This window comes from Bombyx mandarina, chromosome 03, assembly GCF_030267445.1.
Source record: "Bombyx mandarina strain Sakado chromosome 03, ASM3026744v2".
Classification (NCBI taxonomy): Eukaryota; Metazoa; Arthropoda; class Insecta; order Lepidoptera; family Bombycidae; genus Bombyx; species Bombyx mandarina.
Window position 1 is genome coordinate 3,851,863 of NC_143210.1, and position 27,924 is coordinate 3,879,786.

The window sequence follows — 27,924 nt, forward strand, 5'->3', positions numbered from 1 at the left end:
CATATCTCTGAGATATATCATTCCAGTTGGCTACATCGAAAATAGCTTTCACGTAGTCGGCACGAACGTTCTTGTACTGAAGATAGTACGCGTGCTCCCATACATCGATTCCGAAGAGCGGGACCAATCCTAAACAAAAACGAATCATTAAATAAATCAACAATGGTTTATTGATCTTATTGGGTACAATAATATTTATTTACTGAGTCCATTAGTACAAACTTTAAAACAAAATAAAAATCATTTTTCGAGAGTAGGCATCAAACGCATATATATATATTTTTTATTGCTTAGATGGGTGGACGAGCTCACAGCCCACCTGGTGTTAAGTGGTTACTGGAGCCCATAGACATCTACAATTTAAATGCGCCACCCACCTTGAGATATAAGTTCTAAGGTCTCAGTATAGATACAACGGCTGCCCCACCCTTTAAACTGAAACGCATTACTGCTTCACGGAAGAAATAGGCAGGGCAGTGGCACCTACCCGTGCTGACTTCCAGAGGTCCTACCACCAGTAATAAATAATATATATATAATTTTTTTTCTTGCCTTTGTAGGCAAACTCGCATACGGCCGACTAATTGACTTCCGCAATACTAGGGGCATAGCCAAGCCGCTGTCTACAGCAAAACCTGCCAGAATACATCGCGGGCAGTGCAAAACAAAAATTTTATTTGTCGAAAACGATTGTTTTTAATCCTTTTATGTCACTGGCGCTATGTCTCCGGAAAGAGGAACCACTTCATCCCAGATTTTAGGTACACTCAAGCCCCATCGTATAGGAACCAATAAATTTGTAAATGTATGAAGTCAATTTTTGATTTGCACATAAAATTACAAAACACATTAATTAACTTCAATATTATTTAGCGTCTTGGAATCTGGTCATAGTAATTGTTTACAGTGTGATCAGCTAGTAATGACGCACACTTCAACATTATAAATCAGACTACAAATAAATTTAATACTGTTTTTCAAACTAAATGACCATTTCAACGCACATCAACTTTACACTCGTTCATTCAAATTAATAGGAAATATGCATATAACTTATGATTTACGTGTATAACCCTAACCAACCCACCCCATGACTGCCAAAAAGCAGAACAAATATAATGTCTTCCCCTTTATTATTATAAATTACAATATATCGTAATAATATATATTCCAATTTCCTTTTCATCATCAACATGATATGTGGAGAGTTTTAATTCACCATACTTTTTGTTTCAAATAAAATCTGAGAAGGAGTGCATGAAAAATGACTTCTTTTATTATCTAGCTGACCCGGTAGACTTCGTAGTGCCTCAATCGATAAATAAAAGACCTACACTTTTGTATAAAATAAACTTAAAACAAACAAAAGGAATCGGTCCGACGGAGGACATATCAAAGGAAAAACAAAATTGTTATTTTTATTTAATTCCGAGCATTTTCATATTTATCTAACCTTTTAAACCTTCTCGACTTCCACAAATAATTCAAGACCAAAATTAGCCAAATCGGTTCAGCCGTTCTCGAGTTTAGCGAGACTAACGAACAGAATTCGTTTTTATATATAGAGATTACGTATATTTCCTATTGGTTTAATGAATTTTAAAATTAATTTAGTAATGTGACTTTGAAATGATTTTGTGAGGTGATGATATCATTTATTTAATGATTATACAGATGTTTCTAAAGATCATAATTATTTGTAACCAACCAGTAGTGGCCTGCAGAGGATCCTGGTTCTGGCATGTAGCTATTTGCAATTTCTTCATTTGTTTGTTGTAGCCAAGCCAACCCCAGCCTGAGCCCTGTACTGCCACAGAAGCTGTCGACAGTTGATTCTTTAAGTTATCCCAGGATCCAAAGTCTCTGGAACAGTTATTTATATATTACAGAAACAGTGATTCAGGATTATTTATATGGATTAAAAGGACTCATTTTTTTTTATCCTCCCGTAGTGTGCGAGTGTTAACAAGTAGGTAGTAACCTAGCACCTATGAATTGTTTTAATTCTAACAAGTGATATAAGCTACGATATACGATAAAAGCGAAAATTGAAAATGTACCAACTATAAATAAATTCACAAGCCACAATCATCTTCAATGCTTTTTATCTAAATGCTATATATTTCTATAACTAAATTGCTATTTTTTCAGTCCTAGTTTAAGACAGTAGTTCACAGTGATAATCCTATATTGTCGGTAAAAGCTGAAAACAAGATTAAAAATTAAACTTGTTAGTACAATTAATCACACACACAGCACCTTAGACATTCAAGTAACAAAAAAAAAAAAACGTGAATTTGCAAACATTTCCATATTAAAAAAATGCTATTTTATTAGTTTCAAAGGAGGCAATGTGATAACCTATGTTAGGTATTATTGCGGTCAACCCGGTCGGCGGTGTATCGCGTTCCGACCCGGCAGGCTGGTTCTGGCCCAGCGGGGTATCCCGGAACACCAGCGGCATCGCCCGGGCGGCCTGAAGGGCCGCCGTACCGCGGAGACTGACGTCGTTGGTCGTCGACTATCGCCTCGACGACCCGTCGGTCGGGCGTCCTCGGGGTGGCGCCGCGTGTCTGGTTGTAGTGTTGACCGCGGGAACCCCCCTACTCTGACCGGGTTTTGACCCCGGACGGAGATCGGACGCCGGGTGTAAGAGTGCAGGGGAGTCGTTTAGTGGGTGGGCCCTAAATTCCTTGGGCCCGCGGTCTGCTCTCAACACCTGCAGATCGTAGAGTCTCACATACCCCGCGCGCCCCCTAGGCGCGGGGACCTCGTAGGAGGTTCGGCCCTCGGCCCGGAAAAAAAAAAAAAAAAAAAAAAAGGTATTATTGCGGTCTGATATAACAATATAATTTAATTTAATTTTAACGTGTCTTTGACTTTGAGTGTTATGATACCTGAGGCACAGGCCCTATAGAGAAATACTTATCTGACGGGTTCACAAACAACTTCTATGGTGACTAAATAAGATCGTGTAGAAGCTTAACCCATACAATTTATAAATTTACTTTTGGCCTGAGTCAAGCAGTGAAGATCTTTTGGCTAATGACGCCATTATTTTAGAGTGTACCTACCGCGAATTTGATTATTTATCTTGCGAAGCAGTCTGACTTTTTCATATTAGGATTGCGAAAGCCGTTTTGCAATACAATTGACTGTCTTTTTATCTCAGGGCGAATGGTAACATTAACGCCGTTTTGTCTATGGGCTCTGACAACCACTTAAAACCAGGCAGACCATTATATTGTTCTCTAAACTAGTGCAGAATGTGGTAGACACATGGTCATGGTCAAAACACATGGTAATAATGTGCAATTACTATTAATTACAGATTTATTACCATGTCTTTTAGTAGTTACAATTTTCTCATATTGGTAATTTTGTCTTATCATAGGCTTGTTTCTAATTATATTCCAAATGTTTAAGAAAAAAATTAAGGATCAAACATCTTCTAAAAATATTAAACAGTAAGGTTTTAGATTGTTATTTTAAAAGACCAAGAAAACCATCACATAAAGCAAAAAGAAAATAAAACATGCAAAATTTATTCAAAATCAAATACTTTTCAACGGCTTTGGTGAGAACATCAGAAGGCTTGCCACCATTTGGTGACAGGTTGTGCCAAAAGATCGAGTGGTTGATGTGACCACCACCATTGAATTTCAAGGCTGGTGCAAGGTTGATAATGGTGTCGATATCACCTGAAGTAGAATAGAGTATAAACTTAACACCAATAGAAAAACAAACATTGCTATACTGGTAATCATCACCTCTGGAGCCCAAAGGGTTAATATTAATATTACATTAAATATTACTTTATGCAATAAATTTACTGCTTTGTCTCCAAATATTTTTGGAGACAAAGCAGCATGAATGAGTGTATTTATTTATTCATCTTTTTCATGAAAGACTGAGAATCAACTAATTATCTACTTTTTTTTTAACTTCGAAAAGCAGGATAGAATGCAAAACGTTCTGATTAAAAAAATATAACTATCCGATAAACACAGTTCTACAATTCAAAGACTTGTCAAATTATAATTTTACTAAGGTAATAATACTAACAAATAATAAACCTAACTATTTTCTATATTAATCAACCCAAAATGAATTAATCTTTTGTGTAGAGTGTAAGGGAATCATTTTCAAAGAAACATAAAATACGAAATAAGCTAAGTATAGAACTGATCTATGATTACGGTAATATTAGCACACATGTTGGGTAACAAATCAGTTAATTGTATGTCTGTTTTTATACAACCTACACTTAACAATCCTTTTATTAAAAGGAGAAGAAGCACCCTCACTAATACATTACAAGTGAGTTCACATTCTGTGAACATAATTTATAGTAAAATGCCAGCTGGCTCTTCCCGTGGTGAACACAATCCAGCACAAGAGCAGGTTTTAATTATGGTATATTACATTTCTACTGTGAAAATAACGCAAGATCTTATGTTCAGTATAGTTTTATAATATCAAATATAATCAGTAGACAACCTGTCTTTATATGCCGCTTGTCATAATTCCCTTACACCTAATACTAAGTTTAAATACCACTTACATTTGAGTATCTATAGACTACTCATTACTTATTAACTTTCAATATACATATTTTGAAATTTATTTTACTTTTCAACAGCTTGTGAAAATGGACAGGAGGGTACTGTCTTACACGGAGTGAGATTCAACCAGAATATTGAGTGATTTATATGCCCTCCGCCATTGAATTTGATCGCACTCAACAAATTTAGAATAGTGTTTGTATCTGCTGCTGTAATTTACAGTTATTTCTGTAACTTATAAAAGAACACACATTATGTGAAAATAATGTAATGTTTAACTAATTTCTTATGGCTTAGCTATAGCGGACTTAGTCAATTAGAAAATTTATACCATATACAACCTTTAGCTTGTGCCTGTGCGAGTTTCTCTTCAGCAACGTTTAGATTGTTGATATAAGTCGCGTGATGTTTGCTGTGATGAAGACTCATGATTTCACGGCTAATGACCGGCTCCAGTGCATTGTACTCGTACGGAAGCTCTGGCAAAGTATGCTTCTGGCGAGAAGCACCGGCAACTCGACTGATTAAACATATAAATTGTATTCAAAATAATATTTTAAAGCAAATTTATTAATCGAATTATATTGAATGTTAAAATTTACTCGCATTTTACTCACATCAATGATCCAATCCTTTGTGACATTAACATGATGACTAAAGAAGTTCAATAAAAAGGAAACCGGTCAACTTTAGAATTTACTAAATGTACTTCACGGAATTAAAAATGATGAAATTATGCAACGTGAAAATTGCAAATTACATTCATAGATAACATACACACATAACACAATACACAGATAACAAAGATTATACATAACCAGCAGCCAATCTTTCCTTTAGTTCTTTATTATTTGGTATAATCTATGATTATATTAGTAAAGAAAGAAACCAATCGACTAAAACAAGAAATAGCGTACATGACATATCATTGGTTCATTTCGGTCACAGTGACTGAAATTTAACTTTTTCATCGCTTAAACTTCTGTAATGTGGCGATATACTGTTTTGTGATATCCATGAATACTCCACCCATTTAGTAGAAACATTAATAATAATAAAACTGTGCCATGGTGTATTAGTTTCCGATCTAGAGACAAACTTGTCTGAGTTAGCTTACCTAAAACCACTAATAAAAAACAAGAACATTTTCAAAAAATCGAAGGAACGCTCTCAAATTGTATTAATGTTTGGAAGAGTGTTTCAGAAGTGACATTACCAAGTCTTTATTAAAAATTCTAAAATACAAGCCGCAGAGTTTTTTAAAAATATTAATATTATTATCTATGTTCTTAATGCCGACAATGAGACATAGATATACACTGATTCGAGCACTGGATTTGAGACTTGTCTCGCAAGTCGAGACGTCAGTCACGTAGTCAGTCAGAGTCACGTACGTTTTGGATAATTTTACTAGTGTGCGTTAACGAGTCTTGTTGTGATATGTTACTACTTCAAAACGTGTGCGTAAATACTCAAGAGTACGACCAGTTCCTTCGGCAAAGAAAATCAGATTTACTACATTTACTGATTTTAATATAAATACTTGTAACAAATCAGATCTTTGTAAAAATATAGTGTTTGAGATTCATTTTGCTTTTCAATTCGTACGAGTTAACTGTGTACTTAACGAACATACAAAGATAAACTGTATGTAGTGTACGTTCAGTGGTGTTGCACTTTGTTTATTTATAGACAGTCGCAATTTGCAGTCATGTAATTATTTTGGGGTTCCTAAAATGTCTCAAAAGGATACAGCGATACATCTTGTGGCGGGCGGGTGAGTGAATTGTAAATTGTTAAGTACGTAATACCAAATGCTAAAGAATATCACCTTATCTTGAAATTTAATCTAGTTGCTTACCGTTGCGAACATGTGGCGAGACGTTGTTTACGTAAATAAAATATTGGTCTCAAGAAAGTGTGATATATTTTATTTAAATTTAAAGCTGTATAGCAAGATTAATAGATTTATTTGTAAGTCCTTAGTTTGTTTCAAATTTTGAAGTTTTATTCTCATGTAGCTTAAACACCCGTATTGTAAATATTTGGGAAGGCTCCAAAGTACAAACAATGATATTAAAATTTGTAATACCATAATATTATGTTGTAATCCTCACGTAAATCTTATCTAGTGACCATACATTTACCAACAGTGCACCTCTTCACTGTTTTCGACAGTAACATAAAATGAAAACAATGTTATTTTCGAAATTTAGTACATTTGTTTCATATAAACTCAATGTAGAAAATATATTATTATGTACATACTTATTCTATAATTGCAGACTCCTGATACAGTAATTTAAAAAAGGTTTAGGTTTTTAAAAAGATATAGGCAGCTGATCTTAGTGCCTAATGGGTTTTAATTGTCCATTAGAGCCTTTAAAAACCACAGTGCCAATGCTGCCACCACCTTCATTCGGGCATGAGATAGTAATCTTAATTGTATTTGCAATCCCAACTGTAGAACTTTTTGAACCAGTGCATGGTTAATTAGCTGAATTCAAAGACAAAATTTTAGTGTTATTATATTAACTCATCATGAAAATTTCATTCCTACATGAATCTGTCTTAAGACAGGAGAATTTTAATGTCAACATAGTTATCACTAGATAGATACACTGATAGTATTCCTGATTAGGTCCTAGATGTTTAAAAAAAAAATACTAGCAGATACTATGGTTCCTACTAGTGCAAAAGTATTGACATGCTGATGCATGCATGATGAAACTTAGCAAATGAATATTGTTTTTATTTAGACCATGTTACTATATTAATGATCTTTTGGCATGGGTATTAATTCTCTTATACCTTGTAACTATTCTGATTTTCTGCTAATAAAAATTCAATACATTAAACGATTGCATAAACATGAATATGTTAAAGAAAATTATGAGCAATCACTGATGTTTATAAGTGCTCATAGATATTTAATAAATAAATCGATTTTAATAAATAATCTTCACAGGGTGGCAGGTACAGCAGGTGCAGTAGTAACATGTCCATTAGAAGTAGTAAAAACGAGACTCCAATCTTCAAAGGGAGTAGGAATACCTCCTACACAGCCTCCACCTTCTGATAACACTGCTAATAACAGAAAAATATGTTCCAAGATACCTAAACATCAGGTTAGTGATTAATAAAAAAAATACATTTAATACCATGAGAATATTAATAAACATAAATAATTATTTGTATCCAATGCGGCTGTAAAGTTGGCAATACCCAGCAAAAACAATATGCAGTAATAAATTGTAATATTGCCAAAATAGGATTACACCTTTTTTTTATGTATTGATATGCAAATGTTGCTAGTGAATATACTGTAATGATGCTAGGCTAGGTTGTTTTATTTCGCATCATATGTGCATCATCGTACTTATACTGATTAATTGCAGGTGATTATAGCATGAAAACGTGCTGTTTAGTCAATATAAAAACACAAAATAACTAATATTATAATATGTTCATTAAATAAGATCTGAAACCAATGTTTTAAAGTAATGAAAAATAAAAGTAAATAACTATAAAATGTTTTAACAATGCTGGACTTTTCTTCAAAATTTTAGTTAACAGGTAAAAACTTAAGTTAGCAGGGTTGTCTGTTTTAAGGTTTAATATATAGGTAGGATTCTTCTCTCCGTGTGGAGTTGGTAAACTCCTACTAAACGGCTGGACCAATTTGATGTGAATTTTTTGTTTCTTCTAATGAATTCGAGAATAGCTTAGATTCACAATTTGATCATTAAAAAACCTTTTTTAATTATTTTTTGTTAAAAAAAGTTTTGAAATATTTAGATTTAGAACAAGACAATATCTGTCAATCCGTTAGTAATTAATAATCTAATTATTGACTAAATTATTCTCCCTGCTATGCAACCAGTCCAAGCCCAGTGATGGGAAATATTACCATGTAATTTATAATGTTAAATATTTAAAAAAAATCCTCTGTAAAGCATAGACCAAATAGTAATGCAGTAAACATTCGTAAATTATTATTAATTTAGGAAAGTTCTTAATAAGGTTGATGATGTGTGATACAGTAGTGCAGGTAGAACGTAAACATAATTTAATGAGATTAAATCTTAACAGTAGTTTTAATGATTTATATGAATACTTATCTAAAATCTTAAACATAACAATTTTTTACGTCAACATGACCCCTATAGCTTAGGGTTTGCTTAAGAACTTCTGCCATTAACATAAAAAAAAAGAATGGTTATCACATAATAGTGAACAATGCAAAGAACAAAATTATGCACTATAAATTTGTAATGCATAATTATAATATATTAAAATACGAAGCTGGAATAAGACCTGTCTTTATATCATCACAGATAACAATGTAACATGCAGTTTGATTAGGATGTTAGTTTTAATTATCATTGTCTAAAGCTTAATTGCATATTTATTCAAGTATTATAAAAAATGTGTCAGAAAATTATACAATATGAAATTTGAATTAAACTCATCTATACGATTCTTTATTTGCAATTTTCAATTGTGATATTGATATGAGAGAGGATGAGATAAAACATAAAATTTTCAATCTTACGTATAACAATATTAGCATATTTTTTTTCATGTTACCCTAATTACCAGTGAAACATCTTTAAATAGTAGGTAGTAACTGTGTGACCAGAGACAAGTGACACTCAGCCTTACATTGGCAAATATAGTTTTTTATAAATCCTATTATAAACTTAAAAACAGTCCATAGATGTTGCACACGACTTGTGAATACTGATCTGTACAACATTGAAAACTATTTTTTTTTAAATGCGTTATTACTGAAAACAAGCTTCGCTTGTGAGCGTCTATTGGCTAGTATAACCTATAGCTCTCTTCAAATGCAAGTTATCATTATCGTATAACAGTAATAGCATTGTAAAATCCTTATCCGCGGTGATCTCGTTATATACATATAATGTATTATTTTATTTATATCAAAATACAGTTTAGCTTAGTAAAACTATAGCACAAATTGAGTTGCTCTTATAAAGAGAAACAATATTTAAAGCTATTGCTTTAAATTATTTTGATATATTTTTATATTTTAATATTTCAAAAATTCTTTTATATGTCTAATGTTCTTTCTAATGTTTTTATGTTTCAATATTCGAAATTCTAGCAATGTCATCTTTATATCATATTAACGTATTTTAAGATTAATCGTATAGAGGTTACATACATATTTTTTTTATTTAGTACTGCAGTGTTTTATTGGTACCGTAGCCCATGGGGATCAATACAAGAATCCAGTCATAGGCAGTCGCGATACGTACCCGTACGAGATTACAATACGCCCCACTGCCAATGCAGTACTCGTCTACTTCATCATTACGATGCCCTGTCCCTTCAAATTATGGAGGTTACAAGTAGGAGCACCATTTTACTATATTAAAAAATTTCCACTGAAAGGAAGCCAACTGAAGATGCGTCGTAGTGGCAAGCTTTTTTTTATTATTGCTTACATGGGTGGACGAGCTCACAGCCCACCTAGTGTTAAGTGGTTACTGGAGCCCATAGACATCTACGACGCAAATGCGCCACCCACCTTGAGATATAAGTTCTAAGGTCTCAAGTATAGTTACAACGGCTGCCCCACCCTTCAAACCGAAACGCGTTACTGCTTCACGGCAGAAATAGACAAGGTGGTGGTACCTACCCGCGCGGACTCCCAAGAGGCCCTATCACCAGTATAAAAGTAGAAAGGATTTCATAAATAGTGCCGTAACCACACTTCGCTTCAATTAAGCACATGTCACTTTGTTTAAAACTGGTACATTCATATCATTTCGACTTCCTAGACTAGCACTATTTTGGTGAACCTTCCAATAATAATTTGCTGGTTACAGGAGAACTCTTTAACTTTTCCTCCTTATAAGATAGTGCTCTTTACCTCTACCGTCCATACTTCAAATCTACCTACATACATCCAAAACAATCTCGTTATCTATTATTCATCATGTTTAATAATATGCATTATTTACAATCACTGATATTGCGTACTTCATACTATTACGTTACTCACGTGTCTGTGTTGTCCCCAATGAGAATTATCTTTTATCAATACTTAGTATTATATATATAGTGTATATAGTGTATTAGGCGGTTATCGCTATAGCGATAACCGCCTAATACATTGATTGATTTATAAGATTCATATCTTAAAATTAATAATTCGTAATTTATTGTGTAAAATAATGCTTTAGAAATTCGAATATAAATATTTATGTATTTCATGTTTTGGTGATAAGTATAGAAAACTAGTGAGAGACCCGATCGTTTGCCGCTCTGGTTCGCTAGGTATTGCATGAAAAAAATCGATATTTTAGAGCTACTAGCGCGCCATCTGGCGTTGTAGAAAATTATAATTTGCGTAATTACTGGTGGTAGGACCTCTTGTGAGTCTGCGCGGGTAGGTACCACCACCCTGCCTATTTCTGCCGTGAAGCAGTAATGCGTTTCGGTTTGAAGGGTGGGGCAGCCGTTGTAACTATACTGAGACCTTAGAACATATCTCAAGGTGGGTGGCGCATTTACGTTTTTGTGGTTTTCAAGGGGTCCAGTAACCACTTAACATCAGGTGGGCTGTGAACTCATCCACCCATCTAAGCAATAAAAAGGAAAAACTGCCATGGCAAAATCCCTCCCTCGAATGCCAAAAACAACACCAACAAATTTCATTACAATCAGATGAGTGGAATAAGGACGTATAGATGAAAAACAGGTTCTTATTCGTATAAAAATATATTGACTTCTTTGTAATTTGTATACAAACATCTCATTTTAGTTAATTTACTTTAAATTCTACGCTAGTTAAGAAATGAAAATCTTTTTTATACATTCCTACCACTAAAATTATTGATGCAATGAATCAAAGTTGATAGTGAAATCAAAATTGCGTCTTCGGGTTAATATCCATCGCTTATCATCAATTGACCCTGAAACTTGTTTACACTATTCATCTCTAATACACTATCAACAAACTACAAACAAACAAGACTATAAATGTTTTGGTATAGCAAAATTTGAAATTATCAATAAAATCATTTATTTATATAATATGTAATTAACATACATACATAATTGTATAGTTTTTAATGTAGCTATGAATTGCTGAAGTTTTGACCAACAGTTTTTTTATTCCTTTTTTTTTATTGCTTGATGGGTGGACAAGCTCGCAGCCCATCTGGTGTGAAGTGGTTACTAGAGCCCATAGACATCTACGACGTAAATGCGCCACTCTCCAAACCGAAACGTATTACTGCTTCACGGCAGAAATAGGCAGGGCGGTGGTACCTACCCGCGCGGACTCACAATAGGTCCTACCACCCTTAATCCATAGACGGATGATCGAATTAGCGATTCACCTGATGTTGACTGGTTATCGGGGCCCACGGACACTAAGGTCTTGGGTATAGGGCTGTCACCCATCTTGAGGTTGAAGCCTCAGCTGTGTTGCATAACGAATATCCCACCCTAACACGCGACTGCTTTGCGCTCGGGTAGCTGTTAACAAATCCCACCCCTCCTTCCCTGCCACCTGTCCTGGTGAAACTGAAAAAAAAACCACGTACTAAGTGCGTATTTGCTAATATGAATTGCTGTATCGACTAATCGTAATTATCTATACTCTATACTTATACTTATAATATTATAAAGAGGAAAGATTTGTTTGTTTGTATTGAATAGGCTTCGAAATTACTTAACCGATTTGAAAAATTCTTTCACTGTTTGGAAGCTACACTATCCCCGAGTGACATAGGCTATATTCTTTTTTTTTTTTTAATAGGGTTCCTTACTAAAAATCCAATAATGCGACCCAAGGTGTAAAAAATTACCTAAAATATTCTTTACATCGCGTGCGCTGCGTAAACTATTGATGATGGAATAAAATAATGTCTATGACTTTGTAGAACATACTATTATTTACAAAAGGTTTCTCTACAGCATATGTCTAACTGTTATAGTTATACCACAATAAGTGTTCTTTTATTTAAACAAATTAAACAACGTCAAATATTGCTTACAGGGAAGCTCTTACTCAATAAACCCGATGGCTTTTGTTTTGTATGTATGACCTTTTTACGACAATTAGAAAAATAATAATATACAAAATAATAATAAAATAGATAAAAAAGCATCATTTAATTTTAAATGAATATAAAAGTTCATTAAAATAATAATATTCAAACTGTCTTTATAATTTTCTTTTTTTAGTAACCTTACGCAAATAGAAGGATTGATGTGTGTGTATTATATTTTTTTATTTTGAAATTTTTATTAAGACCCGAGAGAAGCCAAAGCGGGCCGCTAGTATCACTAATTAATTAATGTAGTAATTTGGCAACGGAACTATTCTAAAAGTCGAAACGTTACTAATGCTGTATAAAAAGTGTATTTCAACACATACGGTAATCAATAGCTCGAATACCCGGTGTTCATATTTCGTGTAACCGCAATGTATAAGCAAAGGACCACGAACTTTGTGTCAGCTGATCTTCGATCGTGTCACATAGGGTTTTGTGAAATTAAAGAAAGGCCTTTTAATTTGTCGTATAAGGAATCGATAGTCGGTGCCGATTTCGCGTAGGATTCCATATCCTCTTTTTTATTTTTTTTATTGCTTAGATGGGTGGACGAGTTCACAGCCCACCTGATGTTAAGTGGTTACTGGAGCCCATAGACATTTACAACGTAAATGCGCCAGCCACCTTGAGATATAAGCTCTAAAGTCTCAAGTATAGTTACAACGGCTGCCCCGCCCTTCAAACCGAAACGCATTACTGCTTCACGGCAGAAATAGGCAGAGTGCTGCTACCTACCCGCGCGGACTCACAAGAGGTCCTACCACCAATAACTCGTTCTAATAATAGCAATTATAAGCAAGTAAAATAGAAAAGGGGTTATATTAAAATAAATGTTATTCAGATGGACTGTATCCGTGCCGCGACGTAAACAAATATTCGCTAAATCGCAAACCGTTCTAATATGATAATTTTAAACACACCCACGTTGATGAAAACTCGTTTGGAAAACGAGTATCAGTTTATTACTATTTAAATTAAAAAAAAACAAAATAAGATTTTTAAAATACGTACTACATACATGTGTCCGTCGAAGGTCTTATTTTAAGCATCAAATTTGTTTTAGCATCGTTGTTTTAACATGGTTTTAAGTTGCTACCGGAGCCATAGATATCACGAGGGGATGCTGACATCCGGCTTGATGGTCTCATTTGTATTTCATCAAGGCTTTTCCACCTTTTGCATTGAATGGTAGAAATTGGCACAATATTAATACTAACCTGTGTTAGATAATAATACGCTGGGACGTTGGTAAGCCAACAAAAGGTAAATGCCGGTCAGTGTTTGTATTTTGCTGGTCTGCTCATTCGTTTTTACGACACTGACTCTGACAATCACTCTTGTCAGAACGGTTATTCAGTATCATTGTAGGCAGGTGTTATTTTATGACAGTAGTGTGGAATAAAATAAAATAGTTGAGGGAGTGCATATAGAGTCCCTTCTTTATTTCGCCGTAAAGTCGTGTTTTATGTAATTAACACCACAGTTGAAACAATATAAATGTTATTGTTGTAGCGGCATAAACAATTCTAAGTAATTATAATAAATTAGTTATTATACACATTAAAAATTATTTTTTACGTTTTAAATATTTGGCGGTAAAAAGGTCCCGTCCCGTGTCACAGACTATATTCTTTTTCCCACATCTCGTGCGTTCCGGCTTACGCATCATAAAAATGTGCGTTCATAAACGCCACATAGTATTTGTTACATTCTATGATAAAACGTAAATTATATGAGAGACGTAAAGACGATGCCACAATTTTTTTTATTCCAAGTAGCAATTCGTTGTAAATTACTTACAACCAATAAATATGCAAACACGCGAATCACGCGACTCTACATACGGATAGTTCATGAATATTTAATGTATTCTTTTTTAATCCTATTTTTGGAGTAAACAATATAAATCAGTTTTCATAAAATGAAAACAATCTACTCATTGAACAACTTTTAAAGTTGTTTTTGTGTGTTTGAATATTTCTTAAATGGTACATACTATTTTGTTTGTATTGTTTAAAGTCAGTTAATTGTTTAGTATTTATTTTCGATTTTCGTGCACCGTAGACATAATCAAAGCCTAAAATTACGTAATTAGGATATAAATAGTCCACTACCACAAAACTGGAAAGTATTCATAAAACATGGGAAATTATATAATTACAATAAAATACGCGAAATTAAGCCGTAGAAGTAGTTTTAATTGATAGTTAACTTGTAAATATATAAATAACTAGCTGAGTCTCGCGATGTTACCCGCGGTTATTGTCGTATTACGGGTGAAGCCGCGGGCGAAGTTAGTCTAAAAAAAGTAGCCTAAGTTACGCCTTATATCATAAGCTACCTATCAGTGAAAGTCTCGTCAAAATCGGTCCAGCCGTTCTAGAGATTAGCCGAGACAAACAGACAGACAGACAAAAAAAATATATTTTGGTATATTTACTGTGTATACATACTTACGCATTTAGTAAAAAGTGATTATTTTATTATTACAAACAGACACTCCAATTTTATTTATTTGTATAGATGTTTAATATTTTATTTAAGAACTGCTCTTGCTAGGGCTAATGTTGGCAACGTCACCAGTGTGCTTAGTGCGAGTTTCCTAACGTTCTTGATTGCAAAGTTAAGCCAATTTTGTATGCAGTTGGAACAGCGCCCCTAGCGGCAGACATACGCGAACGATCCCTTTCCATACAAATATGAGCTAACTTTTACGCTATCGAGAATTTTAAAAAACTCGCACTAAGCAGACAGGTTCGAGCCCCGGGAGCTCACCTACTCGCACGGTTACGCTGGCATAGCCTCTTAAGGCTACCAGCTTTAGGTAGGAAAAAAATGGGCCCTAACTACCTTGCACTTTCTCTTGCATTGTGTTAACTCATTTTTTTTTGGATTACCTAGTACAATTTATGAAGTCTGGAGTTATTTCTAACTTATGTCAAATTAGTGGCACGTACGCTTCATTCAATGGGCAACATTTAACATTTTCAATTCTAATACCTTGTACACCAATTTGTACATTTAAATAAATTAGGTAGAAATTTAATGAATTCACGCAAATTCAAATTGTGAATTGTACAACGTATAAGATAGTACCTACTTTGTTTTTCTTCAAACGACATAACACGTGCGACCGTGACCTTGTCGCGTGAGTAACGTAGCTATAATGCGCATTAATATAGAATTTTGGTAAAAGTTGATTGAATCCGTTTTTAATAATATCTACGACGCTCTTGAAAAAAGTCTTTTGATAGTAATGACGCAATTTCGAGGACGACGTGAAGAGATCGTTAGTGAAATATATAGAACAGGTTTTCACGGTTACGTTTTCATTCCAATTTGCTTAAATTACCATATCTTTTGATCAACCGTTTCGAATAAAAACACTGCGCCTTAATTAAAAAAAAAGAACATACTGTATCTTATGTGTTTACGGTTATGTTTGAATTAGGCTTACAATGTTGCTTGATCTCAGATAGCAAAAGAATAAGGTTCATTCAAATAGAAACCTCATTTGTTCATGGTTCCGAGAACTTCGATCAATTATTTAAACTAAACTTATTCGATAGGGGCGACCAGTCGGCTAATTTATTATAAAAAAAAGAACATAATATTCGTAACCTAAAAGTACATGTTATTATCCGCAACATGCTTTGTCAGATTATTATTCGACAAGGGTGTGTTTCTAACTCATAAAACAAACAGTTCCATTAGTTGTTCTTGATTTCAAGTCGCTATGCTCAGCTTTAGGTGTTAAGCCAAAAGTTCATGACTCGTTAAAATTGATTTCTCCATTTATATCACTCGACTTGGTGAGCATAAAACAGAATATTTTTGAAAGGTGTATGCTGATATATAAATTATAGATTTTACTGAAGCTTTGAATGTAAATGAAAAAGAAATGATTGAGCTGGCGACCTGGCATTGGCTCGCGTCCAAATACCAGTAAGCAAGCCAAGATTATTTGTTTCCGTCATGTTTAGATCTTAACTTCTGTCGTTCGTTGAATCGATATAAGTAATCTAACATCCAAATTTTAGGATGTGGCGGTCGCTATCATACAATACAAGATATTTAACAAATACCTGAACCTCGCTTACTACATTTCCAAGATAAGCTTGCATATATACAAGTTCCGAACAACAACATTCGGACTGTCAGTCTACCGAGCAATATCGGTGGAAGATCTTCCCTTTGTCGTATAATCCCCAAAAATACATGACGCTGATATCAACTGCTGCGCTCCTAAGATACAAATTCTAATGACATATCCCTTTGTAGCTAAATCGATTTTTTTTATTCATTTGAAATTGTTCGTCAATATTGTTTTCACGCTCGGACAACTACTACGACTAATTACGAAAATAAATAATACAATTATAAAGTAGGTATGTATTACGTAAGTGCGAGTCGAGATACGACCTTGTGCTTGTGCCATTACAATTATTGAGGCTAAAGGAGGAGTGCAAGGTTGATCTAATGGTAGGGTGCATATTTGATTGGGTGACGCGTGGTTCATTAGTTATTTTCCGATGTTAAATCGATTTTACTTTTACAACAATAATGAACAATGACCTTGGGCAAAATATTAGCTGATAACTTTGGGGACTATATTCCAGACAATATTTTTCCTTTGTTTGTGTTATAGTTAAATTAACGTATTCTTTCGATACCTTCACAACAACAACTTCTCCGTTCACGAATTAAATGACTTTTCGTTCTATTATCATGTTTACAAAATTTCAAAAATCGCACGTACCTATGTCCATTTAATTTTCCGTTCATCATTGACTTAGTGCCTTCGTTTACCAGACTAGACTATATAGTACGTTCATTAGATCATCAATCATTATGATTTTGTAGTACAGACGCTACACACGCATCAAGCGATCTGATAAACACGTTTCTATTTTTAGAACGCAGCTACACATACTCGTATTATACAAGTTATTGCTGTTATATCTAACGTGACCATACGTCCCGCTTTGGGCGGTATTGTCCCGCTGTCCCCAACGAGAACAAAATTGTCCCGCTTTCGTTTATCTGTTGTGAATGTGTTTATTAGAAACTTACAGAATACTTACTGATCCCAAATCCTTATTGTATTACAAAATACATACTAAAGTAACTAATTTTGCTGTAGAAAATTAGTTTTTTGTTGCGAAATTATTTATAAATATTGTTTAAAGGGCAAGTTGGTATAAGAATTAAGATGTCAGTGAGGGTAAGATACCATAATAAATTATTTAAAGTCATTTTTTAAACCATATTTTTTTTATTTTGCACTTAAATATTACACATATTACCCCAACATACCCTATATTATTATATATGTATTTATTTATATACGGTGTCCCGCTTTGACACGAAAAAACAATGGTCACGTTAGTTATATCCCAACTAAACTCGTTGGATGTTCGTGTCCCGTTTTGTGGTCCACGTCACGATCTTGACAAACGTTCATATAGAATTAGATTCCTCTAGCAAGAAATTCGCGTTCTGTTATAAAAATACGTGTGATTCGTCACGCGAAACTTGCGAACTGTTTGTCCGTACCGTTGTTTTGTATGAAACCCTATTTATTGGCCCTATCGATGACTTTTGCTCCATCGCTTGTGTAAAGCGAATTATTTTATTAAATGTGTTAAATTGTTTTTCTTTTTTGTTGACCTTTTAATAATTTATGCGTTCATTAGTCGAAAGCTTAGTTTGTTTTTGTCTTAGTCGATGTGTTCTGTGTGGATGTTGGGGTTTTTAGATTTATTTTGTAATAGTTTGACGTCATCGATGTGTCTCTTCATGTAGTGCCCATTGATTTGAGGATTCTTAGAATCTGAAATATTCACTTAAAATTACTTTCGTCTTTTGTCATACATGAGCTATGAGTCCGTTATAAGAAGTATGTAAAAAATATGTTATTCATAATCGTAGATATTAATTAGTAAAGTAGATTGTTAAATAACATATTTTGTTTTTACTAACAACAAGCCCGCATGCATATGAAGTTTAACACAAGCGATGGTTTACGTAACATTGGCCGTATAATGCAGGAGGCCAAATGGGGCTACAGACGTACAATGGGTGCGATGTTCGCATACAGCAAGCAAGCAGATCGTATGCTGATGTCGTACAATTGTCAGGTACAGCAGTACGCGAGGGCTGGACACGCCAGGACACCGTCCAGAATGAGCCTCATACAATGCATCAGGTGAGGATCTGAACCGTAATTCTTTGTTATCGTTGTTCACCTTTTTTGAAGTGAAACTTCTTTAGGCGCTTTGAGAGTAAAATATAAATCGCAATAGATTCGTTACGGCTAGAAACAAGAGATACGATTTAGGAAGAGCGAGAGTGAGAAAATAGGCAGTGTCTCGCGAACCACTCGACCGTGCAGAGAGGGAAAGGACAAAGCGAGCTAGGTAGTTTCTCTTATACCTACACAGCATTCCCTATTACAAAAGAAATTTGATTTAAAGATGGAAAATGAAGAAAACCACAATACTACACACCGCAAAAGAAGTTTCACTTCATTCACGTGCACCATTTTTTTTTTTGCTGTATTTTAGTTTTTTTTTTTTTTAAATCAACTTTTACTAACGCAATAACAGTTCCGTAGCGTCCTGACGTGTGCCGACGCAGGTCATTGATTACACTAAACCCCTATTTTAAGTTTCAACAATTTAGGTCATTGGAACTTATCCGATCGTTATTTTCGGATAACGCCGATACATAGCTTTAGAAGTATTAAGTGTGTCTGCGTGCTAAATAAACATTTTGGCAGAACGCCATTTTGAATAAGATAAATACTTCTAACTTTACATAGAAACAAACCTATGACACGTTTTTCGCAGTCTCCACAATACCCATAAGATCGGGCGTATTATATTATATTTGTTATCGTTTATATTTGGTATATAACGAATATTGACAGATTAATCGTTAAATTAATAAAATATAAAAAACAACATCACGTTTCGCATATACTCGTGGATTTTTTGTATATCTATAAACGTAAACGGATCACGTGCAGAATGTTATCACAAAAAATTCTAAGTGCGTGTATGTACATATGTGTGTGCTTAAATAATCTACGAGTTTAAAAAAAAGACGCTAAAGTAACTTAAGACCGGCGTTATTATCGAGTTTATGCCAATAGATAACAGCATAAAGAAAAAAAAAACGGATGGTCACGAGAATAAATCGTGGACTCGAACTGTGTTGTTCGGAATCTGTGGTTTTTCCCCCAACCTATTCGGTTGTAGCTTAGGGGCTATTCCAGCCTCTCGCGGATGGGTAGGTGAGCTCACGGGCTCAACTTGAGAGGATTTACTAACATTAGCTCTAGCAAGGGCAGTGCTTCGCAGATTTTACCATTAGATAGGAATGACCCACTAAGAAGATCCGACGAGAAACTCAGTGGGTTATGTCTATGAGTTAGTTCGCTCGTGGAACTTTTCGTTGTAATAGACAAGTTCGATGAGGTGGGGATCCGTGTTCTATTCTATTATATCAGCCCACAGACATCCATTGCTGGACAGAGGCCTCCCCCAAGCCTCGCCACAAAGATCGGTCTGCGCTGGTTGCATACAGCAGATCCCCGTGAACCTCAATATGTCGTCAGTCCATCTTGTGGGAAGCCTACCCGCGCTACGTCTTCCGGAACGCGGTCGCCACTCAAGAACTTATCGACCTCAACGGCCATCCGTTCTACGAGAAATGTGCCCTGTCCACTGCCACTTCAACGTCGCAATCCTTTGGGTGATGGGAGAGATGTGCTCCGCACTAAACGCTTCACTTTCCCCCCTTTACCTTTTCATGAGTCTCATCGAGGTTTGGACGATGGTTGTTGAGCGACAGGAGGTTTTAGTCAGTTCGACTCCGACATACCTCGCCCTCCATTCCCCAGTGGAGGGCGGAAGTCCAGCGATTTCCTACTGACCAAAAAAAATATTCGATTATTATGCTTTTCCTGCGAATGTCCTCATTTCTGATTTGATCTCTTGGGAAACTCCGAGCATAGCCCTCTCTCTTCATTGCTCTTTGGGTGGTGACCTTGAACGCTTCCTAATAATTACACGTTATCAGCTCTATATACGTTCGTTATCGTGTTGATGGAGGCGCTTGAAATGACAACAATTACACGAAACAGGATAGAAACTTTCCCGAGGCCTCGAGTCAACCTAATTTAAACAGATGACAGTTAATTTTAGTTCGATGTTGACATTTAACGTTTTTATCACAATGAAAGAGATATGAATTTACGTCATAATATTATAGGTCGATAATTATCTTCGTTGGTTGGTGCAAAGGTGAAAATGACATGAGCCACGGTTTTTTTGTTTTTCAGACACATTGTGCAGACCGAAGGACCAAAAGCGCTGTTCAAAGGCTTGGGACCAAACATTGTTGGAGTGGCACCTTCTAGGGCTATATATTTCTGCACGTACTCACAAGCTAAAGCTATTTTGAATCAGAATATACCACCTGACACACCGATCGTTCATCTGTCGGCTGCGAGTGCAGCAGGTAAATATATTAACCGGCTATTGCGTCAATTCAAGAGTAAAAAAAAAAACTAAAGTTTTAAGCTATTGCATAGCTTTTATCGCAGGCTTTGAGTGCGGCGACCGAATCAAGAAATTCTGTAACAAAAATAAAACCTAACACCCCCACTCCGCCTACCATGTAGCTCGCGTTCAACACATTCACACGTTGCGCTTGTCATGCGCATCATGAAAAGTCTGCTTATCTCTCTCTTGCGCGGTCTAGCTTATGAGTGTGAAGGGGACAGTTAATGTTTTGCTTTTGTTAATGTTTATAAATATAGCGTGTCTTTTTTTATATTGTTTTAATATTAAATTACTATTGTCTAATTATAATTGCATAAGTTGATAAAAAATGCTATGCAATAGCTTTACCGCGGCAGTCCCCGAGTGCCACATGTGTTTTTTTTTTTTTATATTAATAACATTATATATTTTCAAATGTTTGTTTATAGTTTTTCGTGTCCATCCTTTCCGACGATAAGATATTCGTTTCAGGTTTTGTCTCGTGCACGATGACCAATCCGATTTGGTTTGTTAAAACTCGATTACAATTGGACGGACAGCACGTGACAGCCCTACAGTGTATCAAACGGATATACGCTAAATCGGTAATTGTTTTTTTGTAGCCGAAGCTAATCGATGTTTCAATAAAACTATACATCTAATTAAATCGATACAGCACGGCGATTTTGTCGATGTCCGGATTTTATTGAATAATCTATAATACATATATATAAAAATGAATTATTATAATAATTATTAGTCTCGCTAAAACTCGAGAACGGCTGGACCGATTTGGCTAATTTTGATCTTGAATTATTTGTGGAAGTCCAGGTTTAAAAGGTAGATAAATATGAAAATGCTTGGAATTAAATAAAAATAACAATTTTGTTTTTCTTTTGATGTGTCCCCCGTCGAACGGATTCCTTTGGTTTGTTTTAAGTTTATTTTATACAAAAGATTAGGTCTTTTATTTATCGATTGAAGCACTACGAAGTCTGTCGGGTCAGCTAGTAAGAAAATTTTTTTTTTCAGGGCATTCGTGGTTTCTACAAAGGCATAACCGCTTCGTATATGGGTATTAGCGAGACCGTTGTCCATTTCGTACTATACGAAGGCGTGAAAGCGCGACTGATAGCCGCCCGGAGCGTGGACGGGGTGGCCAGCGACCAGAGATCCCCGCGTGACTTCATAGAGTTCATGGGAGCCGGCGCCTTCTCGAAGACCGTCGCTTCGTGCATTGCTTATCCACACGGTGAGAATACTTTTTAATGTGGCTTTTTTTTTAATATTGCTTAGATGGGTGGCGAGCTCACAGTCACCGGTGTAAGTGTTACTGGAGCCCATAGACATTTACAACGTAAATGCGCCACCCACCTTTGAGAGATGAGTTATAAGGTCTCAGTATAGTTACCACGGCTGCCCCATCCTTCAAATCCAAACGTATTACTGCTTCACGGCAGAAATAGGCAGGGTGGTGGTTACCTGCAAATGTTCACGATTGACTTTCACACTGAAGGAATAACATCGTGTAATAAAAATCAAACCCGCAAAATTATAATTTGCGTAATTACTGGTGGTAGGACCACTTGTGAGTCCGCGCGGGTACGTTTGCTTCTTTTTCGAATAGTAATAATGCAGTAACTCAGGTCAACAATTAACTAACTCATAAATACGCAGGGGAAAATTCATCAAATCTTTTCATTAATCAAAAATACACCAGAGTAGTCTGCGCTGCAAGAATCTCACTAAATATCTCCCCTTTTTGTGATGCGTATTCTCTATATGCAAACAATTAGAGTGCAATATGTTTAGTCAATCGTATAGGCAACATCTTAGCAACGAAAACAAAGATATGACAAGAATCTGAAAAATTAAAATTATATTATTTTTGGGCTCATGTAAAAATTAGGGTATTAGAGTATTATTGATTGAAACTATACGTATGTGCTTTTCAAACGACTAGAGGTCCCGCAGTAGTCGAAATTCGACTATAATTAATTGGAATTGTAAGTTTGTACACTATAAAAAATATTAACAAAGACAAACAATATTTAATCTCAATTTGACAACAGACGTCAAGAGCAAAAGTTTGACAATAAATAGTATGTATGCGTGTGTGCGTCAAATACATGGTATGTAGTGTGTGTAATGTTTTGTTTATTGATTTAATGTATCTTTTATGCATTATTTAAAAAAAATATTAGCATTGTGCACTTCTCTATATTCTCTATAAGTGTAGAAAATTTCATACTCCTCCGTCCGCGCAATTTTCGTAAAAAGGGATACAAAGTTTTTGCTTCACGTATTAATATATAGATAACATAATTGGCGGTTTGACTTTTTCACGTGAAAACCACTTGACCTATTTTAATGACATAATCGCCGAGATATTGTGATAACTGTAATACAATCTAGTGCTGTCATGTTTCCTCTTGGCTGTTTATTTAAAAGAACACGCTAAGAGATTGGTCTACTCAAGGTCACAAGGCCAATGCCAGTTTGGGAGTTTCTATGCATTTTGTCAGTGAATACCACACAACTTAGATATTACGTCGACGTATTGTTCGTATTGAAGCAACGGACCTACCTTCAGTTCGGAAAGCGTTATTGGTTCTTGCTCGCAGCAGCCAAGGTTGTGGGGGTTCACATCATGCCCTACCGGTTAAGACAGGACCCGGGAAGCTACTTAAGGTTATTAGTGCGGGCTAGTAGTATAGTAGTAGTAGTACTAGTAGCAGATGGTAGCTGTTTAGGGCAGTCCTAAACATCTTTTTTTTTTATCATTGCTTTTAAATGTGGGAACACACTAATAAGTATGGCAACACAGTTAGTTGCAGTTACAAAAAATCTGTTCGAACGTGCGCACGTGTTGCACATGAAAAAATAAAAATCCTCCGCTCTGAATATAGTTTTATTAAACTAGCACCAAAATACAATCCCCGCTCTAAACAGTAGCTATTATCTCTATAATATCGGTGTTTCCTGAGCCCTATGGCTTTTCCTACTTCAAACGAAGCTTGTGGAGAGTGCTTAACGGTAGGCAGCGGCGTGGCACTGCCCCTGGCATTGCTGAAGTCCACAGGCGACGGTAATCACTCACCATCAAGTGGGCCGTATACTTATCTGCTTACAAGGCAATAAAATAAAATAAAACTCATAACATACAATGCCGTGCACTTAATTATATAACATCATAAAATAGTATACAATTTACACATATTATATACTTCTATATACTCGTATGTAAATATATATTTTTATATACAAAAATGCCAAGTCTTGTTTTAATTAGTCCGTATTCCATGAAACTGCAATGGACAGCGAAACCCGCTTGCCGGGCGTGTATTTTCACAAGACGCGCGCCAATTTTTTTATTAATATAAATGCGTTAAATGCCGTGCTCTTCGTCAAAAATCATCCTGATTACCTCTGGCGTTCCTTTCTAGAAGCTTTTCCAATATATTACTAACAATATAGATCTATAATAAAGAATACAGACAACTTAATGTGCCACTAAATGAAATATTAAAATAAAAACGTTACAGAATAAAAAAAGTACAAGTTCATCGGCACAAATCTGCAATCTTATCTCGCGCTGATAGGGGGCATAATTGTTTATCGCCTTCACGACCGAGACTATCGTATGATTGAAAAAATTGTCGTATTATTTTTATTTTATCATAAAACATATTTTTGAAGACATTTTTTGTTTATGTTCTAAAATCTAATTAACATATAATACATAATAATATAATTCTATATCCCATTTGATTATCATATATTTACCATACTACTATGTAATACTACTTTGATTTCATTTAAAGAAATAGAACTGGTGAAATATTGACTTTATAAAAAATGATACATTGACAATCTCTGGGGACAAATAATAATTGACATTATTTTAGTTTATTTTGTAATGTTAAATACATAATAACAGCAATTAATGTTTCCAGAGGTAGCAAGAACGCGGTTGAGAGAGGAAGGTGACAAGTATCGGAAATTCTGGCAAACTCTTCATACAGTGTGGATGGAAGAAGGATACCGTGGAGTCTACAGGTGAATAAATATATCTGCTTTTTTTTCTGCATGGGGACATATTTTTAGCTAAATTCCTCACTGGCCCTGTATAGGAAGGATTTAGAATAGGAACAGAAGTAACCTCAGTATTCCCATACTGTAGCTGTGGTGGCAACAATCCCTGCCTATGTGTAAAAAAAAAAGCGTAACAGTAGTGGCATTATAAGTGGAATTTCATCTAATATGAACCTATGAGCCAAACAACCCTAAAAATAACAGCCATAATGCTATATCATGGAGGCTTAATCCTCACATCGGGTGACACATTAGTTTGTTCACCAGTATATGCAAAAAAAAACCATAAGAGAAGCGAAACTTCTTTTATCGCAGTACGAAAAATAGGTCTATGTCCTTGCTGACGTAGAACGCTGTTTCAAAAACTTTACCTTCTTTATTAAGACTTTAAAATTTCACTGACCATTTGCCCGAAGGAGTTTTAATAGAAAAAAAAAAAAAAAAACGAAACTAACCAACGACAATAAACTCCCCAGGGGTCTAGGAACGCAGCTAGTGAGGCAGATACCGAACACCGCCATCATGATGTCGACGTACGAAGCTGTCGTGTACCTCCTTACAACTCACTTCAACAACTCGTTCTACGAGAACACTTAGCTCCAAACGAATGAACGAATATGAAATGTTCGATTATTAAAAAAAAATGAATGAAGACGCCAAATCGTTTACGTCCGTACTGTAAGTCTGTCAGATAGGTGCTGATTGTAAGTTAGTGAAGCCGACGAGAGGAGAGTAGATTTTTTGTTTCCCTCTTATAATATTGCTATATTAGGTATTGTGCCTGTTGATTTTTAATATTGTTATGAGATCATGTCCTTATCGATAGTCGTTATTAAGTTTTAAAGAAGCCACTTGAAATTCTGTTTTTTTTTTTTGTTTTGAAATAATGAGAGATTTTTCGAAATTTCTCCTTATGTTAGATTCGAATATGAAATTAGGGATACACTGTAATTATTATTTTGATCGTCGACAGCCTACAGTCTGTCGGTTATGTGATCAATGGTTCCATAAAGGATGTTTTGGAATTAATTTCCTGAATAATCCGCCTAAATGAACGCCAATTCCGTATGTAGTCATAGTTTCTAGTCTCCATCAAATGTGTCCATTTGTCAATCAATACATTCTAATTAATGAGACGAAAACTGAAACCTGTAAGCACAAAAACAAAAGCACAATGTTACAAAAAAATGGCTTAACATTTTAAACAAATATTTTGTGTTTATTAAAACAAACATATCTTTTAAATTGGCCATTTTACTCATTTTCTTTTTTGTTATTAACGAATTGAAATTATTTATATTTTACATAAATATATTTAATGTTAGGTAACAGCTTTCTGTGAATTTGTTCGTTAAATTCTGGCATGAAAATTAGTATGGAGCTGTGATATAGTGCTTGTAAATATTAGTAGTAATTAATTAAATACTATAAAGATGTTTGTGTATGAACATTTATTTTTCAAAGATATATAACGAAATGTGCTTGAAATTTGGGTATTGTGTTACTTTTATTGTAAATTTTATTCAGTCTTGAGAGTGAGAATGTCAAGTTATCAATTAATTATGTTGAAAATATAAAAATATACTCTCATATTATTTTTGTGAAATAAAACTATTAATTAACATTTAGAACAAAACTTTAAAAAAGATTATATTATTTTTCATGTATTTTGTTCTCAAACAATATGGATAGTGTTCAAACATTTTGATACATAATTATAGGTATTTATGATTGTTTAAAATCTTAACAGATTAAGTTTTAGCCAAGGTGGAAGTTATAAAACGTGCATATAAGAAAGTAATATCAAGTCTTCTGCTTCTGAATCGTTTCGTTCATTATTAAATGTTGAATAGGCAGATAGGACTGACCTAATTAAAACTACAGCGGGAGGTCCCCTAAACGAGTGCAGTAGGATTGTCCCGAGCAGGGAGAGATTACGGGACATGTGAGACGCCTCAAGTCTGCCCAACACTACACGACAACCATGAACACTGTCAAAAACGAAACGATTGAGAAGAAGACAACAAACAAAAGATTTAATATACCTCTCCAAAATGCCCACCAAATTGTCAACTATTGTACAGATCTGGTTTTTTTTATGCTTTCCTGATTTATAGACTATAAAAACGCCACATAAAATTCTAAAAGTATATCACAATATAAAAAAGTTAGAATTATATTGAAAAGACTATTTCTCTCTGATTCTTATCAACCTGATGTATATTGATGTTTTTACGGTATATTATGTACTATGATGTGGACGTCTGGCTAGCATCTATCAAACGCAAGCAATGGACAATCTCGATTTAGTACAAAATGTAATATATTTTAATATATTACCCTGGAAAATGTTCGTACTGACACGTGGGTACAATATGCGCCTTGGCTTTAAAGTATCCAATCAAGTAGATCTTGTTACTTATTAAAAATTATAGGACACATTTGGACTTATGTCGGACTGAGTAAATAAATATTTGTTAAATGAATAAAATTATTAAAAATATTTATTTGTGTTTACATGTCATCTTCATCATATCGATTTCAAAACACAGTTGAAGTTTCCTCCAAATACTTCAACTATCATGTGTAAGTTCTAAAAATATTAGAATGGTTACTATA

At 34.7% G+C, this 27,924-nt stretch overlaps 3 protein-coding genes across 4 annotated transcripts in view; 2 read left to right on the top strand and 1 right to left on the bottom strand.

The window, feature by feature from the left end:
- Sod2 (superoxide dismutase 2) overlaps positions 1 to 5,364 on the bottom strand; it is a 7,369-nt gene extending 2,005 nt beyond the window's left edge. Inside the window, exons 1-5 of the mRNA XM_089738691.1 lie at positions 5,183 to 5,364; positions 4,907 to 5,085; positions 3,563 to 3,701; positions 1,709 to 1,863; positions 1 to 129 (exon numbers count right to left, since the gene is read on the bottom strand). Coding sequence (XP_089594817.1) covers positions 1 to 129; positions 1,709 to 1,863; positions 3,563 to 3,701; positions 4,907 to 5,085; positions 5,183 to 5,214 — 634 coding nt within the window. The 5' untranslated portion in view covers positions 5,215 to 5,364. The remainder of the gene's footprint in view (positions 130 to 1,708; positions 1,864 to 3,562; positions 3,702 to 4,906; positions 5,086 to 5,182) is intronic.
- The window catches only part of Vps11 (vacuolar protein sorting 11), a 230,773-nt gene that overhangs the window by 160,109 nt on the left and 42,740 nt on the right, over positions 1 to 27,924 (top strand). The gene's annotated exons all lie outside the window — the stretch shown is intronic.
- Rim2 (replication in mitochondria 2) lies at positions 5,892 to 27,806 on the top strand. 2 transcript variants are annotated; one of them, XM_028186849.2, is made up of 8 exons: positions 5,892 to 6,342; positions 7,534 to 7,693; positions 18,712 to 18,869; positions 21,009 to 21,187; positions 21,703 to 21,815; positions 22,243 to 22,462; positions 25,167 to 25,269; positions 25,782 to 27,806. In XM_028186849.2, the coding sequence occupies exons 1-8, from the start codon at positions 6,302 to 6,304 to the stop codon at positions 25,900 to 25,902; spliced, it is 1,095 nt and encodes a 364-aa protein (XP_028042650.1). In that variant the 5' UTR covers positions 5,892 to 6,301; the 3' UTR covers positions 25,903 to 27,806. The 2 variants fall into 2 exon arrangements, with proteins under 2 accessions (XP_028042650.1, XP_028042655.1); XM_028186854.2 differs by having other exon boundaries at positions 18,802 to 18,869.

What these genes read in the sequence shown, in the direction of transcription:
- Rim2 (XM_028186849.2), top strand. Translation starts at nt 6,302, where the DNA reads ATGTCTCAAAAGGATACAGCGATACATCTTGTGGCGGGCGG. An exon ending in AGCCTCATACAATGCATCAG is followed by an intron (nt 18,870 to 21,008) that starts GTGAGGATCTGA and finishes TTTGTTTTTCAG; the next exon opens with ACACATTGTGCAGACCGAAG. An exon ending in AACGGATATACGCTAAATCG is followed by an intron (nt 21,816 to 22,242) that starts GTAATTGTTTTT and finishes TTTTTTTTTCAG; the next exon opens with GGCATTCGTGGTTTCTACAA.